General features: G+C 39.4%; 2 protein-coding genes across 10 annotated transcripts in view; one reads left to right on the top strand and one right to left on the bottom strand.

Moving 5' to 3' along the window:
• Positions 1-2,270, top strand: part of LOC133418053 (myosin-16) — a 75,333-nt gene extending 73,063 nt beyond the window's left edge. For all 4 annotated transcript variants that reach the window (XM_061706390.1, XM_061706391.1, XM_061706389.1 and 1 more), the window contains 2 exons: positions 103-249; positions 1,755-2,270. In XM_061706390.1, the coding sequence (XP_061562374.1) occupies positions 103-249; positions 1,755-1,904 (297 nt within the window). In that variant the 3' untranslated portion in view covers positions 1,905-2,270. The remainder of the gene's footprint in view (positions 1-102; positions 250-1,754) is intronic.
• The window catches only part of LOC133418056 (growth arrest-specific protein 7-like), a 95,855-nt gene continuing 76,851 nt past the window's right edge, over positions 2,019-21,022 (bottom strand). For 2 of the 6 annotated variants that reach the window (XM_061706395.1, XM_061706398.1), the window contains 6 exons: positions 16,991-17,069; positions 15,826-15,954; positions 13,806-13,929; positions 7,018-7,097; positions 5,945-6,043; positions 2,022-5,577 (listed from right to left, as the gene is read on the bottom strand). In XM_061706395.1, the coding sequence (XP_061562379.1) occupies positions 5,464-5,577; positions 5,945-6,043; positions 7,018-7,097; positions 13,806-13,929; positions 15,826-15,954; positions 16,991-17,069 (625 nt within the window). In that variant the 3' untranslated portion in view covers positions 2,022-5,463. Of the gene's footprint in view, positions 5,578-5,944; positions 6,044-7,017; positions 7,098-13,805; positions 13,930-15,825; positions 15,955-16,990; positions 17,070-21,022 lie in introns of all 6 variants that reach the window. The other 4 variants (XM_061706397.1, XM_061706399.1, XM_061706393.1 and 1 more) reach the window with 4 other exon arrangements.

Here is a 21,022-nt window from a genome sequence, read left to right as displayed (position 1 = left end):
TTTGCTATTTTTTTTTAGTTGTAGTTTTAATTGTGTCTTTACGACACCATAGCAGAATCGAATTATATTCTGACAGGTTTTGATTACTCACAAACGATGCAGGAGGAGCAAGCCAACATGAACTTGGCCAAGTACAGGAAGACAGTCCATGAGCTGGATGATGCTGAGGAACGAGCTGACATCGCCGAATCAGCACTTACAAAGATAAGGATCAAGAAGAGAGGCAGCTTCAGCAAGGGATACTCCTCAGTATGTATTTACAGCCCTCAACTTGCAAAAATGTGATGTTTATGGTTGATGGTGTTCTGCTTTAGAGCAGGATTGTCTAATCTTTTTTCTTTGAGGGCCACATACAGAGAAATTGAAGGATACAACGGCCACTTTGCAGGTTGTGTCAAATTTGTAAAAACTAAAAAACACAAAAAAAATAATAAAAAATAAACATCAACGGCGGGCTGCAAATGACCACCTGGGCTGTAATTTGGACATATCCCACCTTAGTGTGTAGTTTACGACATAATTATGCAAGGTCCTAATTTGTTTATTTAATGTTAGACATTTTTTATCATTGTCGTACTTTGACTTAATACAGAAATAAACTCCTCGATGTCCTCAGTTTACTACGGCTAATGGACGGAGTAGCGTAAGACTATGTCATCACATGGTGCAAGAAGACATGCTCAGTTACTACATGCTCACTGTTTTTCATTCTTTAGTATTGTATTTATTGTGTGGAGGTGGTTTTTTTTTACCATACAAATATTCAAACTGATTATGCGGAAGACTACGTCGTATATGAAGGCATGCTCAGTTGCCACTGATGTTTGCCATTTGATTATTTCATGTTAATATTATTGGCCTTAGAAGAGTTTTTCATTCAAAATATTTACTGTTTACTGTAATTATGACTTCATTACTTAGCATGTATAAGTGATAGACTATGGCGTGTTCTGACTTACGTACAAATTAAAGTTGCATTGCCACCATAAAGAACAGAAACCCAGGACCTCCTGTACATTTCCCGAAAACCTGGGGTTAATAATAATAAGAGTAATAACTTTATCTTATATAGCGCCTTACATGAAAATCAAGAACGCTTTACATAAACAATCACATAGAAACAACAAAAACATGATCAAGAAAGAGACAAGAACAGAACAACCAAACTACGTGCCAATGGCCAGGGTGAATGAGGGTTTGAGTGCATATTTGAATCTGTCCAATGTTTGCGCCTGCCAAATCCACATGGGAGTTCAGAGAGCTCCATAAGGTAAGGGCTGTGACGCTGGACCAAGGAGGGAGGAGGGTGGTTGGTGACGTGCTCAGATACGGTTGTGTATCGTCAACATAGCAATGGAAATTCAGACGATGCTGGCGAATTATTTTTCCCAGGGGAATCATGTAAATAGTGAAGCGAAGGGGACCGAGTACAAAGCCTTGAGGTACACCATGGTTGACTGGGTTGAGTGGGAGCCATTGACAGAGACAAACTGCTGTCTGTTAGATACTGTATGTAGGAATGGAACCAGGAGAGAACCATTCTGGTGAAACCAAGGTCAGTGGAAAGGCGAGTGAGGAGAATGTAGTGGGAGATGATGTCAAAGGTTGCTGAGAGGTTTAGAAGAATTAGGGCACTGATGTGGATGTGTGGTTTTGGGGAAGAGTTCTGTACCCAGTGGATAAAAGATCTAGTTTGGAATGTTCATTTTACACCTAGTAATTACCTTTTGTATGTTTTTTCCGCCCACCTGCAGGGTTACAGCACCCCATACCCAGGTCTGGTACGGTCGCCCAGCTCCGTGGGCTCAGAGGGCCGAGTTGAGAAGATCCTCAACGACGACGAGTCTGTCAGCTCCCTAATCCCGTCTTATCTCAATTCCCTCAAGAAACTCATGATCGACTAGAAAGAGCGCCGTTTTCTTTGATGTGAAGTCAATCACACCTTGATGCCACTTGAAGAGATCACACTCAAACATTATGAAGTCTTTATAGTTCAGTTGGACAGAAATTTAATTTTTACTTCACCATCACATTATAAACAAAACCCCAGCATTTAATTGTGCACTCCTTCATTTGTCATGAACTACACATTTTTAACACACTTCATCTTATCCAGTAACTGCTGCATATATTGATAGTGATATTGAATGGTGTGTTAAAACAGATTATATCTTTATACTGTGTTTCCTCATATAATGCTCTAATACACGCCCCAGTTAATTGCAGAGCGTGTTGTTCTCTTATCTTGAATAAATAAACACCTTACACATAAGAAATGCCTGGTGCTCTCTGCAGTTGTGTTAATAAATATACTATAAGTAGCACTTCATATATCAGTTGTAGACCGTTGATCAGCTAAAATTATTTTTGGCCATTCTTGACATATTGGTTTAAAATGCAACTAACGTGTAATAACATGTTACTGAATATGTCTAAGCTGTTGGGTAAGCTAACAAAACAAAACGTAGACAACAAAAGCCATCTGGTTAATCAATTAATAATATTTGGATGTCTCATTTAAAACAACATAATGAACTACCATCTGGATAGAAAGTGACTATATCATTGTTAACTGACTTAATACAATTTGTATTTTCATTCATTGAAACATTTCTTAAACAGCATTGGGGCCACTTCTATTCCCCAACAATGCAATGTATCTCCACCAAGTGAAAAATACACATCATGAGACTCATTCATAAAAAATGACTAATCAATGTCTCAGGGCAGTTTGTATTAGTTTGACATAAGGTGCTATCCACGTGGGTTTCTAGTTTACCGAAAAATATTAAATAGAGTTTCTATATTTTACTTTTACACACATTTCCTATCACTGCCTTTGACTGTAATAAACCATTTTATAGTTCCATCCATCCATTGTCTGTACCGCTTTATCCCCACAAGGGTCGCGGGGGGTGCTGGAGCGTATCCCAGCTGTCTTCGGGCGAGAGGCGGGGTACACCCCGAACTGATCGCCAGCCAATCACAGGGCACATATAAACAAACAACCATTCGCGCGTACATTCACACCTACGGGCAATTTAGTCTTCAATCCCATTTTATAGTTGAATGTGAAATTTTATTTATTTATTAGTTTTTTTGGGGGGGGTGGTAAAAGACGTACTTTGAGTTGTTAAATGTTGTCACCCAATCTGACTTTTGTGTTTTGCTATTTGGAAGTTGTAATATAACACAGAAAACACCTCACCATGACAACACACACGTCGTTCATAAGTGTGTTAAGCTCACCTAATTCATCAAAAAATAAAAATTTGCGTATTAATGTATACTCACAATTGATGTACAAGTGCATCTAAATAATATTCGAAAAGTTTTACTTATTTCACTACTTTAATTCAAAAAGCAAAACTTGTTATATTAATTCATTAAACATTGGAAAATTGTTTTCAGAAGGCCCATTTGCATACCTAATACCAAATTCCGATTTTAAAGTAGTTATGTATCCTAAGTTGTTCAGATTGTTAGCAGTAAACTATGATCATTATCATCAAAATTACAATAAAAGTATTTAAAAATAAATGTCACTCTATGCAGGTTCATTATACTGTATATATGTTTCACTTTGTGCATTGAACTACTGAAATCGTGTTTTTCATGATATTCCAATTTATTGAGATGCACTTTATACCAGCTCTAGTGGGCAATTAATGACAAAGAGGAGTTGCAAAAACAACTTTGTATAGGTTGTTGTTTTATTGTTTTTTTTTTTACATCCTTCAGCCTTCTAGAGTATTGCTTATCACACAGGTGTAACCATGGTCCCTGATCATAATAAAAGCATATCCATTAGAAATAAATTCCTTCTTGAATTTGACCAACAATGGCTGTAAAATTGCAAGTTTCAGACTTTCCAAATTCCAAAAAGTTTTGAAACACAGATTTTTATTTTGCAGTCGACACTTTTCTAATCACATTTTCCATGGCTAATTACAGGAATTGTAAAAATGTATTAATTTGCTTCAACATCTATTGCAACCATTAGCAATTCTGGCTACATACTGACACCATTGACCACATCAGTCAATGGGCAAAAACAGGATACTGATCTGTTTTTTTTTAACATCACAAATACAGAACAACCATTCTATGGAGTGTCAAGTTGTTTTTTGGTCTAGGAATGATAATATTTATATAATTTGGACTTGCCTTTAAAAAATATTTTAAATTGAACAAGTACATTTACAAATGCAAAGAATCCATTAATAAGACTATCATAATAATCTGGTAATAACTGCACCCTTTCCTCAATTTACAGATCAGTAACTGACGTGGATTACTCAAATTCCATTATATATTCAATCCATATATGTTTATAGAAAATTAAATATTTTTTTTCTTTTTCCTTACACCAATGTACGCAGTAATACGCTCTTTTGACTTTTTGATGATTTATTTTGAAAAACAAAAATGCATATTACAGACAAGAAATTACAGTATTTGTTTTGAACCTCTTTCAAAATAAGTATCACTTTTGAAAACCAGCTAATATGTGGTGGCAGGGAATGGTGGACGACTGGTTAGCACATCTGCCTCACAGTTCTGAGGACCCGGGTTAGAATCTGGCCTCGCCTGTGTGGAGTTTGCGTGTTCTCCCCGTGCCTGCGTGGGTTTTTTCTCTATGTACTCCGGTTTCCTCCCACATCCCAAAAACATGCGTGGTCGGTTAATTGAAGACTCTAAATTGCTGTAGGTGTGAATGTGAGTGAGTTGTTTGTTTATTATGTGATCTGCGATTGGCTGGCGACCAGGCCAGGGTGTAACCTGCCTCTCGTCCGAAGATAGCTGGGATAGGCTCCAGCACGCCCATGACCCTATTCAGCATAAGCGGTACGGAAAATGAATGAAGGAATGTGGTGGCAGTCCAAATGAAATCGCTAATCAAAAACACATCAGTTTAAACATAATGTAAATATTTTATGGTTAATGGTTGTATCCATCATCGCATACTGTATCAACATAGAATACTTGCAGGACCGTATTGCAATAGAGAGAGGCGCGAGGGTCAGTACTTGCATGTGGCGTACAATGATATTACGTCAGCCATAACTATCACACAGAACAAAAGCACATTAAAAACAGCAGCTTTTAAACTGCAGCATGACAAAGAGCAATTTAACATCTGTACACTGTTCACTGATGGTCTTTCTTCATCTTTTAGACAAAGTCTTGCATCGTTTAGGTGTACAATTGCTTTCCTTGCAGAATGAAAGAAAGACGAAGTTGGCTTAGTTTGACCTCGAAATTGACTTCATCATCGTCAGCAGGTTCTTGACACACACACACACACACACACACACACACACACACACACACACCTCCACTCTTTGTTAAAGGTCATAAAAGGATCATTGCTGCATTAGTGATCCAGCACGCTGTTGAACACCCTCCGTCAGGCAGACATGTCGGTGGGACTGCAAGGTGAGCAGACCTGTCCAGTACAGTTTATATCTCTATGTCCACAGGCCTGATGTCTCCGGTCTTGTTCTCCTGCACCCACAGCTCTCTGTCTTTGGCGGGGTCTACACACTGTAACAGCTGGTCCACCGGCTCCATCGTCTGGACAATACAGAAACAGCAGTCAATTGTTGCATTAGAATGTCTTCAAGGAGACAACTGGATTATGGAAAAATTATTTCTTTTCCAGGCGGCACGGTCGTCGACTGGTTAGCACATCTGCCTCACAGTACTTGCTGAGTGGGCAGGTACTTGAGAAACCCAACTATTTCTATACGTTAAAAAGTCAACTTCCCATAATATGTTCCCTTTAAAACACAAGTCCCCACACTAATGACAGCATCACATAATGCATAACAATTATCGCCTGCTGTTCCACTGCTTTTATTCATAATCAATAGGTTTATGGATGATGTACAGCAATTAGTGTCATCTTATGTATTTTTAGGACTGGTTTATACCAACTTACGCTTTGTTTGAACATATCCGTTTCATGTCGTAATGTGGTGTACTGACACAAGTGCTGCCGGATCATCTCCACTCGCTCCAACTCCAGCCGCTCCAACTCCTGGAGAGTAAGGATCAGTTTCAAAAAGGTTGGTCGACTGATACCACTGATATAGAGAATGTGCTTGACAAAGCTTGTGTCCTTTAATAATATACACTGGTATACATTACATTGTATTATATGTATATGTAAATGTATTGGATTAATATATATTTTTTTTTCCTGTAAGAGACATTGGACTCATGCTTTGTGGTGTTTATATTTACAACAGTATGGCCATGACACTTTTATTGCTAATCATGTGAATAGCGAGATGGATATTTAGAAACTAAATACAGGAAGTATTGCAGTACTGATAAATAACAGTTCTAAACGACTGTAGCAATTTGAGGCCTATTGGCTCTCTAGCATCATTTTTTAAAATTTATTTTACATTTATTTTTTATACTGTATGTGGGGATGGGAAGGGTGGGTTTTGGTATATTTCCTGCTATATTAATTGTCTGTTTTTATCCCTGTGAACCTCTTTGGGTTGTATTTTTTTATGTATAAAAAGTGCTATGTAAATAACATTTGATTTAATGATTTGATTTGCTAATGAAAGAAAATAAATAAAAATAAAATAATGCATATCATAGCTGAAATTACGTTATTTTAAAGTAATTTTCATAGCCTAATACGCACACTGGACAGTCCATTAGGTACACCTGTATAATCCAATGATATCCAGTACAAGACATATTAAAATATCCGTATCAGTAATAACTGTTTTAAAAAATAATGTTTAGACCATCAGAGAAGTATTAATTAAAAACAAAATACAAACATTTCTGTGGTTTTAGTTTGCAGTGGTGTGCAACTGCAATCTAACCGAGATCTGTGTCTAATCTTCTGACGCACTCATGTATCTAATAGTTTAACAAAACATTAGAAAGACTACCATAGCCAATGTTATGGTCAGTAAATTCAAATGCTGTAATTATTTACGTTCTCAAATCTGGTGGTGCACAAACTAACAAAACCTGCTCACTCACCAGACTGGTGGTGACCATCTCCTCAAACCATTTGGACTGTGACTGGTTGTATAGGTCCACGCAGCGCATGAGCTCATCTCCTATTAACAACATCAACAAAAACATAGATGCACAAACACAAATGTATAATTTAACATTTGCATATTCAGCACACTTGTGTTTCAGACAACGTCATAGAGCTCACAAAGCTAAATCAAATACAAAATGCAGAATCTAAGTGCTGATATTTATTACAGGAAAACATCCAAACCTATCTGCCCCCTCCTCTTTTGTTAAAACACGAGTTAACTGGTCACCCACAGTTTTTGGAAAGCTCAGTTAATTTTTACTAGCCAACCCCAGGCTCGATTACTGCCATATTTGTTGAATCGAGAAATTACTTAAGAACTACATGTCTGACAAAGTGAAGTAGGCTCCAAGATGTCAAAAAGAGTTGACTTCTCTGTGCAACCCCAAGCCAACAGTCAACCACGGTGGTGCGATGGTCTGGGGCTGCTTTGCCTCACCAGGGCCTGGATGACTTGCTGTGATTAATGGAACAATGAATTCTGCGGTCGACAAGAAAATCTTGCAACCGAATGTCCGGCCATCACTTTGTGCCCTCAAGTGCTCTTGGGTTATGCAGAAGGAAAATGAAGCAAAACATACCAGTAAGTCCACAAAATACAATTAAGGTTTTAGAGTGGCCAGACTTCACCCCTATTTAGTTGTCTGTCGTAGGACCTCAAATGGGTAGTTCATGCTAAAACAAAACTTCAATATGACTTAGAGAAAACAATTCTGCAAAAATGAGGGGGACAAAATTCCACACACCAAGGCCAAAGAGTAATAACCATATATTGTAAACGCTTGAGTTCAGTTATTGCTGCCAAGGGTGGCAAAACAACTTTTTAGGTTCAGGGGGTATAAATACCCAGATAGGTTTGGATTTTATTTCCCTTAATAAAATAATATATATAAAATAATCATGAATAAATAAACACACACACTACTTGGTAGTTTACAATAAATAAGTGTATTACAGTGCGTGTCCACTAGGTGAGGATAGAATACAACTATGGCAATTGAAGACATTCCCCACAATAATTTTCAGTATTATTTCTTCTTCACACAATTGAGGATTGCAGTAAAAGTTGCATTCATGATGTCATACAAATGATGACGAATATATATTTATATTTATGTATTTAGTATGGAGGCTATTTTCTTTCTTTTGTTTTTTCTTTAAACCAGAGGGGATTAAGTCAAACATGCAAATCTCATATAAATATCAAGGCTCACCCTTCAAGAATCAAGCAAATACTCAAGTCAAGTCATCTTATTAATGCAGTCTTACCTGCAATATCTGTTAATCACGAAGACAGAAAAACAATAAGGTCAAATAATATCACCACTACGTACTGTCCAATTTATGTAACCTGTATGTAAGTATAACATCTCTCAATATAATGCACTCCAATTCAATTACCACTTTATAACACAACTTATATAATCATCGTGAACTTTAATATTATAATAAAAACTTGGTTTACACTTCTAACAACTTAAGCTTATCACCCCCCAAAACAAAACCAAAAACTGACAGCGAGGCTACAGCATCTGTCTGTATTTGCTTTTTACACTATCATAGTCACTGGGGAAAGTAGTTTTTGTAGGAGTTTTTGAATTTTAAAACACATTTTCATTAATCAGAACCAAATTTATACCATCTACTAATTTCAACTTAAATTTACTTCATTTTAAAACCATTTTTATTCCATAACCTTTTTTTTTTTTTTTTTTTTTTTAATTGAAATGTGCTCCATTTTAAAACCATGACGACCTTGTTTTACTCGATTGTTAACTCACCATATTCATGTGTGGCTTGAGAGTCAATGCTTGAATGACAGAAACACCGATTTATATAATTAAAACCAGTGAATTAAAATGAAAAGCAAAACTAATAAAAGCAATTCATCACACATGTGACAGAGAACACAGTGAAACTGAGTTTCAATAACTGTGGTCTCACTGATTTTTCTAGGAAATTTTTACAAATCACATGTGACATTATGTAATAATAATTATGGTTAAAAAACTGGCTTGTAATAAATAAGGTGTTTTATGTCGCGGTCATTACCATGACAACCAGCCCAGGCCTCTCTTTTAATTGTGCTAGTGGTGCTATCTGTGCTAATTTCATTCTTGCTTTACAAGTCAACAACAATGCACTTTTAATTTAACACACTGATTTTGTTTAAGAAATGGGATTAGGATGAGCCCTTGAGCAAAAAAATTAAAAATAAAATCACTGCTAGTTCAAAGTTAAATATTTCAATTTAAATATTTTTTAAAAAGTTCAATTTTTAAAATGAGATGCAGAACATGAATGAAATTGTGTTTACAAGGTGGATTACAGTAAACTGGAAAAACACTGATTACAGAAACTGCTTCTAAAAAGAGGAAGTACAGTAAAACTGGCTCAAAAGGGGAGAATAACATAGATGTTGGGAAAACCTGAGCATAAGTAAATGACGTGCGGTGAGTGCATGATAGGATAATGAGTCTTTGTTGTGGGACGATACTGAGCGCAGTAGTTGTTTTGGCATCAGTCTCTGCTCCTCTTCCCTCACATTCGAGTGATTGCAGGCAAGCAGACTCTACAAGCAGCATCAACAACTGCTGCTGTTTTTCTCCTCGGTTGCATAAGCGCCGCAGAGGAGGGAAGACTGTGTTCTGTGTCCGCACACAGAGACAGTTTGGATGGAGGCTTTTCACACTTGTTTGTGACAGCATGTGGTCGGTGCCTGGCTGAGTCATGACATCACATGGCAGAGAGAGTCGACATCTGCTTTTTCCTCTGAGCAACACACTTTTTCTTAAATGTAATGCAATTCAAATGCACCTGGCAAGCTACGCAAGTCATGTGTCAAAGTAGCCTGTTTATTAGGCTGGACTGACATTACATTTGTACTCTAACATTGTGGGCTCTATTTTCTCATACAGCGGATCTGCAGCGGAGTGCAAAAACGCGAGTATCTTGATCTTTGTGCAAGTGCAAGGCCCGCTGCGCGTGTTTGCCAATTTGGCTGCAACAAGCTGGGGATACTGGCGCAACGAGGGTGTGTCCTTTGATGCCCGGCGCATGTGACAATTCGGTCACAACTTACGCCTGCGGGGACCACGTCTAAGTCGCAGTAGGTAGACCACCACTGGTCTAAATTGATTTTGGTGAATTTTATTCTTGCAATTCCGGATAAATGTACTTTGCACGCTTCCATCTCCTGCACTCGAGCAAATCAGTTTGTTCTTCCGCCATGTCAAAGACTGTCAGTGTGCTTCTAGCGTGTCACATTTAAAGGGAATGAGAGGAGCTGGACAAGATGAAAGTCGGCTGTGATCCCGCCCACAACAGCGCAGACGTCCCTCTTTTCAATCCACTGGGGTGTGCTGGTCAACACACATTAATACCTATCGACAATTTAGAGTCTTCAATGAACCTAACGTGCACATTTTTGGAATATGAGAGGAAGCTGGACTACCTACAGAAAACGAGTAAGCATGGAGAGAACCTGCAAATTTAAAAACTTAATACATCACATGGATTGGATTTTATCGATTTATGCGAGTTTATTTGGCCGAGTGTTTTTCTTTAAAATGATTTATTTCGAAGCTTCTGTGGTTCAAAGCACAACACCACTGCGGACAAATGTAATTGCAAATAGTGGTTGGAGAGATGCTAGTGTGCTTGCTGACAACTGGCAAGGTGCCCTTGAGCAAGAAAGGCACTGAACCCTCTTGAAACTCAGGGGCACAGTCACCATTTGCACACCCCTTGACTGTCTCTCCTTGCGTGCCTGCATACAGTATGTGTGGTCTGCTTCTCTGTGTGGTGCGAAACTAAAACATACAGCAGAGCATACAGTAAATTCAATATCCAGTACTTAAAGGATAAGTATATTAGTAAAATAACATCAATTGATATGCAGCTAGCTAGGTACTGGAAGTATTAGTTACTTAGTTACTACTTATTCGGAAGTTGTTTTGGGGAAATCTGGATGGATTTAAATGTGCTCATTCCGCAACATTAGCTCCAAATCCCAAGCCTTATTATAGATTACCGTATTTTCATGACCATATGGTGCAGTCTCAGTTACGGGATCTATTGCGGTATTTAACACATACACAAGGCTTATTATTGGGCGCAGGCATGGTAAAACATACGCTATCTTAAAACATACGGTAGCATGCATGCACGCTAAAACAATGTATTTAAAAAGGCAGCAGGAGCAAAACTGAGTTCGGTTGTACTTTATTGAAGTATTTAACAATCTACTCACGTTATTTTTTTCTCAATCGTCATCCACAAATCCATCACAGTCCTCATCTTCTGTATCCGAAATGAACAGCTGGGCAAGTTCTCAATCAAACACGGCAGGTTCTCTTTCATACTCGTCAGAGTCAGTCTCGTTGCCGTGCGGCTCCTCAGAAATGATGCCGGCTTTTACGAAAGCTCAAGCAACAGTGCAAGCAGACATGTTAGCCCAAGCATCCACAATCCATTCACAAATTGTGGCGTAACTCGCCCGGCGCTGCCTCCTAGTCTTAGTAAAGCTGTGTTCGTCATCCGTCATCCATGGCTCCCACGCCGCTCACTTCATTTTCCACACCCTGTTTACACGGATGCCCAGTGGTTCGTCAAGCCTCCCGGAATGAAGGCAAGCTTCCTCACTTGCTGCACATGGAAAGGTTATTGCACTCAGTCAAATGGTGACTTGAGACGCTTCTCCCGGCTGTTCTTTGCTCATTAATCCATTGCTCGAGTTGGTCTTCCAACTCAGGCCACCTCGCCTTGTTTTCGCGGAAACTCAGCTTCGTCTTCTTGACTTGGCGAAGCTCGTTTTCCTGCTTCCTCCCCTTGCGAACCATGGATTCGTCAATCTTGAATTTTCTCGCTGCTGCTTGATTCCCATGTTCCTCCGCGTAACTAATAGCTTGCAGTTTAAACTGTGCTTTGTAAGCTTGTCTCTTCTGGGTGCCATTTTCGGGGGTCCTTAGCCAAACCGATGTTGTATTGCACAATGCACAACCCGGCGCTATATACCTACTGGGGGCGTGGCTTTAGCGCCCTCCTTTACGCACCCGTCCCCCTTTACGTCCGCATGCTGTCCTCAGACACGTCCGCTTTTCCTCTGTATAAGCAGCATGTATAAGCAGTCAAGCGGTCAAAAAAACAAAAAACGAAAAAAAAACAAAAAAGTGAAGCGGAGCGCTCATCACACAACAACATTTATAGATGTTGGAACTCGGTGCACACATAAGCCATGCCGCATAATAAGGCGGTCCGTCCATTTTGGAGAAAATTTAAGACTTTTAAGTGCGCCTTATGGTCGTGAAAATACGGTAAATGATTTAGTGGGATGGAGATTATGCATAAGCATGAGTTTGAGTATCATCTTCCACCCAAACCTCTGTCCATAAAACGGGCTAAAACACAGCCTCCTCTGCCAATCCTCCATAAAAAAAAGAAAAAAAGAAAAATAATGGCATTTTTTTCATAAAGTTGATGACGCATGTAAAAAGAAAAATACAGCTCAGTGGTTCCCAACCAGTCTAAAACAAAACAGGATGCTGCAGAGACTGCGTGCATGAGTGTTACTGCTAATCATTTACTGTGTTCCACTGCCCACTCATTTATACTTTATACACTACTTTTTAGCGAGGCATTCATCGAAAAGAATCACACACTTTGGAGAGTTGGTATATAAGTGAATAGTGAACAGTATAAAAACAGTCTAAAATGTTAATGGCAGGAGCTGTATAACTCTGTTTAGGGCAGGAATTCTTAAGCTCTTCTTGATGGCAGTAGAGATCAGTCGCAAGGTAAGCGCAAATGTTGGCTTGACACATTTGATTATTTACTGTGGAAGAAAAATAATCCTTTGACCTGTATCCTTCAACTATGGGTCCTCACTTATGCGCTACAAAAGTTTAATCTTTAATGTTTGTCACTGAGCCAACAATCTAATTTAAACTTGACATTAGAATCTTTTTTTTACGTCCAGAAAATAATGGACTGCAGCACCAGGGTAAACCATTTAGCTGGTCAAAATAGCCAGGAGAGGATGAAAAAAAGTTTAACTCGCAGTAAACACATGTTCCCACCCTCACCTATGGTCACAAGCTGTGAGTCTTGACTGAAAGAACAAGATCGCCAATACAAGCGGCCGAAATGAGTTTACATTGCAGGGTGTCATGACTCTCCCTTAGAGTTAGGCTGAGAAAGCTGCTGCTCTTCCGCATCGAGAGGAGCCAGATGAGGTGGCTGGGGCATCTATTTAAAATGCCTTCTGGACACCTCTCTGGTGAGGTGCTCTGGGCACGGCCCAGTGGGAGGAGGCACTGAGGACGACCCAGGACATGCTGGAGAGACTGTCTCTCCCGGCTGGCCTGGGAAAGTCTCAGGATCCCCTCGGAAGAGTTGCATGAAGTGGCTGGGGAGCAGGCTTTTTTGCTGAGTTTGTTTCCCCCTGACCCGACCCCGGAGAAGCGGAGGAAAATGAATAGATCGATGTAATATGTAGGAAAAGAAAAAAATCGATGTAATATGTAGGAAAAAAGAAGAGTGTTTTGATATAAAAGGAACGGAATCAAAATATTTGTTAAACACTAGCTGCCACTGTGTCACCAGAATGAGAGGCTGGCAGCAATTACGCAAAGAAAAAAAAAAACTGGTCTAAAAAACTAACCCTAACCCCTGGTCTCTCTCTAATAAAATAAACAACCGATTGATAATTTTGACCTCTGACCTGCTTGAGTGGATTTCCTGCGGGCTTTCTTGATGTCTTCCTCAGTCTTGTTGTTGAGTTTGATCTCCAGCTGCTGAGTTTTCAATTCTAACTCCTTCTGTCTGTCGGCCAGAGCTTTACGAGCCTAAAAAGAGTACATGTGTTATGGACACACAAAAATGAGCAAAAAATTTTTTTTTTCAGATTACTCTCTGATTAAATATCTATCTTACTACATGTGGTAAAATTTAATGCAGGTAGTAAGTCAAATACAATATCCAGTATGTGTATGCACACTTAGAGATTATGTTTTTGTTTCTAATAAAAGTATAACTAAAAAATTACTTTATTTCCAATACATTTTGTGGAAGGTTGCTGTATGGGCAAACCCCCCAGATCCAGAAGGAAGATCCAGCAAATTTTAATTTGTCAGAAATCATTGTGAAATATTAGATCAATGGAAGACAGACATTACAGCTAATTATAAGAGTTCAGCTTTAATTAAAGATCCCATATTTTACCAAACAAACCTTTTCTAGTATTTGCAATGTAATATTGGCTCTATGGTGCCTCAGTAAACGTGAAATATGAATTAAAATCGTCCACGCATTCCTGAGTTCTAGACGTTTTTCTGCCTAGAGGCCTCAAATCAGGACATTTGAATTTCTCGAGCTTATCTTCGTCTCTAGCAAAGATCTCCGCCTTCCTCTCCGCTCCCGAGCCAGCGCTGTCAACATAACAAACGTGTGCTTTCACAAGTGTGTCTGCTACACGGAGGCAACCAATCAGAAGAAAAGGGGCGGTCTTAGCTAAAGATGGATGAAGCGGATACAAAACTGGGTCAAACATAAGTAGCTGTCAGGGGGGCCTTTTGTGGACACTCGTATGACAAAACCAAGGTGTTTTTTTTTTTTTTTTTTTTTTTTAATGAAACTGACACTTTTATACTAAGTCCATGTTAAAAAGTCACTATATGGAGGTCTAAATCGCCAAAATATGGGATCTTTAAGGAGTATGCAAAAACCTGTAAAACTGATGTCAAGGAAAATGTGTACAGGGCTGGCACGTCTGCTGAGCAATATTTTCACTTTGGTGAGCATACAAAAAAACAGTGTAATGTAAAACTAATTTACTTTCGCTGTAGACTGTTATAGTCCACTAGGGCAAATTGTTGCCCTGACCAATCAGATTTAGCAAACGGAACTATCTCTCAAACTAAATCAAATAATTCAGGAAGACAAGCTTGGACTTGTTTGGCGTTGGTGGAGGTCTGTGCTCTGGTGAATGCTTATTCAATGTATTTATTCTCTTTGATTTAGGATACTCGCATCTGAAGGTCTTTCAATAAGCCATATTTGCTGTTTACACAGAACCCAGTGGAGGTTGCCTATTGCCACTCGTGTGGGATTTTACACAGCAAGCCCTCATCCCTGGATTCAGGCTATGCCTCTGAGTGACAGAATCAGTGCCTAGTCTGCCACATAAGATATCAATCAGGCAGTGGCATTGCTTTTCATACAACAATGGTGGGAGATGAGAGTCAAGTGTGAAACATGCTGAGCTTTTTACACAAGTGTCAGTCTGGGTCTGATACTCGCTCCAAAGGCAAACAGGTGTGAAAAAGGGATTTTGACATTAACGTTGAGACAACCTGACGTGAGATGAATTCTATCTCGTCTCACTGAAAAAGAGCTGAAAGCAAATGTTTGGAAAAGAGCAACAAATTAACTGCTACTAAAGCAAACAAAAGGACAATTAGGTGAATAATAACAATAACAAACCAGACAACCTTTAGACCCGATCAAAAACTTCCAAGAGGGTGTATTCTCCCTAGGGACTAGCACCTCCAAATTTGGTAAATTAACATGTTGAAGGCCTTTTGAATTTTCTAGAAAAGTATTTAAGGTTTACAGAATATAGGTAAGGAGAAAAGGTTTGGAGTGTGGCGTGCAAATGTTCAGCCCCCTTTACTCTGATACCCCTAAATACAATTCAGTGTAATTCTGTTGCTAGGAGAGAACTGTCATGTAAGTGTGTTTACCTTTTCTACCGAAGCATAGCGACCAACGAGCTGCTTTCGCAAGTCTGCAATATGATGGTCGAACCTCTTCATGTCCTTCTTAAAGTTCTCCCTGAAGCTCAGCAAAGGTTTCTCCACTTCACTCTGGAGCTGAACCACAACAAAAGTAAACAGTGGGTTATATTAATGGGCTGAGGTAACATTTCTATAAACGCCTTTTCTATATTTGCATTAAAAGATTGAAGTCAACTTATAATGAATACTTGTATCAGGTTGTATTGTATTCGTTTGATTTAGCTACACAGGAAGCAAAACACAATAATCAATGCTGAACATTATCAATTGTAAGGCAACATCTTTGGCCAATATGTGTAAAACTCAGATGTTATATAGATATTATCTTTCTATGATGCCACAAGAGTTTATATGTGAGATGAAATGCACATTTAAATGTATTAATCACAATTTTAAGGGAGAAGAATGTGCCTATTCCTCAGCCAATATAGGAAGTTGGTATTTTTATATTTTTGTGTTTTATGTGTGTGTGAATTCCACCACATGCAAGGGAAGGCAGCAATAACGCTTAGGAGAAATTTGTGTCACTTACCACCACTTGTAATCAGAGCTCAATTCAGCAGAGCTGCATGCAACTCAACCTGTATTTGTTAAGCTATACAATGCATTCTGACTCTATATCCATTCATCCATGTTTTGCATGGAGACTATGCCAAATGACTTTGGGCAAGCGGTTGAGTACACCCCGGACTGGTTGCCAAGTTCGTCAACACGATTAGGTAGAAGCATGACAGGAGAAAGCATAACAAAAAGTGCAGATGTAAACCTTAACAGGATATTTAAAAGACAAAGTATGTGGAACAATTTCAACATTAACGACAACGAACAAAATATTTATTCTAAATTGGTCTTTTGTTTAATATCTTTTGAATTGTCGCGCTGCTTTTTTTGCAAAGTCAAACTTTGTTACAGTCCAAGTCAATTATTATACTGCGGAGCTCGGGTAAAAACAGAACATAGCAAAGATGTATTCAACTGAAATAAAAACTTGTACTAAAGTTAGTCTATTTAAAATACAGTATATCCTTAAAGTATATCTGCATCATTCATTGTTTGATGGTCGCAACGGCTTGAATATGTATAGTTATGTCTTGGAAAAAGTAGCCATTACTTTTGAGGAGAATTTCAGGTGAACCTCCGCTTCATCAGCCAGACTCTTCTTCAACTGGGCCCAAGCCTCCCCCAGCGTCCTAAAAGGAAAGAAAGGGACCACACACACTTTTATGTCAAAAAATGGGCAGAAAGTGTAGAGAAAAGGGAGGCGTGCAGCAGATGATGATAAGCGCACACAGCTGGGGATGAGTAGCGGGGCCAATGCAAAGGTTCAGCAGCTACGTGTACACCACTAGCCAGTAAATCTGGAGAGCTGGAGGTCCAAATGCAGTTCAGCAGGTAATTAGGATGTATGAGACGTGATCTGCTCCAGCCTGATTGCTCAACTTGGGGCTAAATAACTGTGAGGGCTTGTTTGTTGTCTCAAAAGATAAGTTAGGTAATGCATATTATGCAAAGATTGTGCTTGTGTTTTTATAAGACCAGACGTTTCTTATGACAGCAAGAAGCTGGTTGATTATTAATGAGCACAACTCGGAAGGAGAGGGGGAGGCGGATGACTTTGGGGAAGCAGGTCGTTTCAAAGTATAGTCCTCAGAGGAAGACTTCTAAAAGGTTGTCTCATGGACTGTACCTGTGTCATCAAAAAAGTTTCTAAAAGCTATTAAGATTTTAAAGCTCATAAAAAATAAATGCTTTCCAATTTCTAAATTGGAATACCCCAGTGTCGTGTCACACAATTAAGAATATGAGCAAAATCTTCCAGAAAAATGAAGCTCCACCAAAAACAAACAAATATATATTAAAAAAAAATATATATATATCCATCCATCCATCCATTTTCTGAGCCGCTTCTCCTCACTAGGGTCGCGGGCGTGCTGGAGCCTATCCCAGCTATCATCGGGCAGGAGGCGGGGTACACCCTGAACTGGTTGCCAGCCAATCGCAGGGCACATAGAAACAAACAACCATTCGCACTCACAGTCATGCCTACGGGCAATTTAGAGTCTCCAATTAATGCACGTTTTTGGGATGTGGGAGGAAACCGGAGTGCCCGGGTTTTCGCAGGCATGGGGAGAACATGCAAACTCCACACAGGCGGGGCCGGGGCTTGAACCCCTGTCCTCAGAACTGTGAGGCTGACGCTCTAACCAGTCGGCCACCGTGCCGCCCCAAAAAAAAAAAAAAAAAAAAAAAAAAAAAAAAAGAAATATATATATATATATATATATATATATATATACACACACACACACACACACACAGTGACCCTATATATATATATATATATATATATATATATATATATATATATATATATATATATATATATATATATATATATATATATATATATATATATAGGGTCACTAGGGTCGCGGGCGTGCTGGCGCCTATTCCAGCTATCTTCGGGCGAGAGGCTGAATTGGCGAGAGGCTGAATTGGTCGCCAGCCAATCGCAGGGCACATAGAAACAAACAAACACTCACACCTACGGACAATTTAGAGTCTTGCCACTTACAGAACTGTGAGGCAGATGTTAGTTTCCACCTAACAATTCTAGTGGACGGACAATGGCCTCTTGGCCAGGCGGCTTAAAGGCTCTCCCCCTTTTTTGCATTCCAAAAGAGTGATTCCATACGTTATGTGGGGCATTCCTCTAAGTTGGAGTATAAATAGTTGAGTCTTCCACACACACTGGCTAGTGCGTCCTAACTAAGTCTTGTTGCATGAACTGATGAAGCCTGCTCAGATGAGAGGCGAAATGTCTTCTAAGACACACAGAACAGTCCAGTTGCGATCGATTCAATGCCCTGAGACAAAATAAATACATACATGAATACAAATAATTAGGCAAGATGAAAATGAATAAAATATACAGGTAAATTCAAATAAATTTAAAAAATAAATAAAAATGGGGGAGAAGATGGTATCTCACTTTTTGTTTTAAGCCTAATCTTTGGATCTACCAGAAGGCCCTTAACCAAGGATCTGTGACCACGGGCTGGCTCATATGCGGTTAAAAGTTCGGGAACATAGCATGGAGCCAGGCCCATATGTGCTTCAAAAGTAATCAATACAAATCTTAAAATCGCTTCTAAAACACAATGAATATAAACTACTTCATTTCAATGATAAACTTTGTGGGATAGGTGTACATAGCATATGTTGGTCAGGAATTGGAGACTTTAGTTTGTGGCGTGTTGCTGCATGAGCCAAAAACTGCTCATAGAGTTGACAGAGTCGATTTTGTGTGTCTTTGATAGTTGCCCTTGAGTGACAGTAGATAGAGCGCCATCATATTCATTTTGGTAACGGCAGCCTTACAATCGGAAATATAACTTTTTGTGATGCAGGAAAGCAGTGCATCGGTTTTTGTCCTCCACAGTACAATACAGGGTGGTCCGAGGTTTACAACCAGTTCTGTACCTATGGTCATCACGTTTCCCGAATTTGTATGTAGCTATGTGCGTGCTATTGTCCACTACAAAGCTATGCCAACACAGTAATAAAATCTCCGTCTCGCAAGCGGACTGTTCTGGGTGTCTGACTTCGAAGATACTCTGCCGAGCGTGTCAAAAACTCAGTGAAGTCAGAGACCGAAAACTGGATTAAAATTAAACTATGGTTTCATTCGATGTCACCTTGATGTTCATGAACATTCTAACTCAGGATGCAGTGGAAACTGTGAGGCAAAGGTTACTGCTTCATCACAGTCTCCAAGACAGATCCACAATTAAACCCAAACAGATATGTTACTTGCTGGAACTTTGTCTTAACACAACATATTTTCAATTTCTGGGAACATTTTACAGACAAAAACATGGGTGTGCAAAGGGCTCCCCAGTATCCCCCATCGTAGCAAACCTGTACAAGGAGGACATGGAAAGGAGAGCCTTGAACTCCTTTAAGACAACAAACCCAAGTCATTGGTACAGATATGTGGATTACACATGGGTTAAAATCAAAAATCAAGAGGTATAAGCCTTCAGCAAGCACATTAACACAGTGGACAACAACATCAAGTTCACATGGGAGGATGTCAAAGTTGAGTTGCCTTTTTTGGATTGTGATGTCCACATTGGAGAGGACAGAGGCCTCCATGTTGGGGTTTATAGAAAACCCACAACTGACCAATTACTTTTTGACTCACACCACCCACTGGAACACAAACTAGGTGTTATCAGAACCCTACAACACAAAGCTGATAACGTTCCACCCAGCCCACAGGCCAAAGAGAAAGAGCATATACACGTGAGTGACGACCTCAAAACCTGTGGTTACACCAGCTGTATATTTGTGAAAAGTGCATTTAATTCCATAAGGGACAAGAGGAAAATGTATAAGAAAGAAAAGAGTGACAGATGCAACAATACTGTCATTTCATATCTATCAGGTCTGTCTGAGAAACTAAAAAGGATTTTCAACCAGCGCAACATTCCTGTAAATTTCAAACCTGATAACACCCTGAGACAAAGCCTTGTACACACCAAAGACCGGACACCCCATTCCCAGAAACGCAATCTGGCGTATGCTGTCAAGTGTAGTGAGGAATGCACAGATGCATATATGCATAACCACTGAGCAGGCACGTCACAACACAGACGGGCTAACTCCTCAGGTCAAAGACTCAGCTGTCTACCTGCCCTTCCAATAGAAACACCACTCTTCTGAGGAAGTGAAGGTGGAAAGACTATCTCTAAACAGAGAAGTGGCCTCTCTGCAAGCCATTCTAACATTGCATTCCAAAAGAATTCGAGCTCGAGGTTTGGGGGGTGCTTCCAACTTGGAGCATAAATAAATGAGTTTCCACACCAACATCCAGGCTAATGGTGTTCTGACTAAGCCTTGTGGCATGAACTGATGAAGCCTGCTCGGATGAGCGGTAAAACGTCTTCTAGGACAACCAGAACAGTACAGTTGCAATTGATTCAATGCCACAAGAATGAAATAACTGGATAAATGAGAATATTCACAGGCAAGTTGTAGAGTCCTAATTACAATCAATATCTTTATGAACAAGACTGTTGGCCAGTCTTTTACAAGTCCTGTAGTTTATCGTGAATCATGGATGCACGTAGCCGTGAGC

Source organism: Phycodurus eques, chromosome 19, assembly GCF_024500275.1.
Source record: "Phycodurus eques isolate BA_2022a chromosome 19, UOR_Pequ_1.1, whole genome shotgun sequence".
NCBI lineage: Eukaryota > Metazoa > Chordata > Actinopteri > Syngnathiformes > Syngnathidae > Phycodurus > Phycodurus eques.
This window is presented reverse-complemented; position numbering and strand designations above follow the sequence as displayed.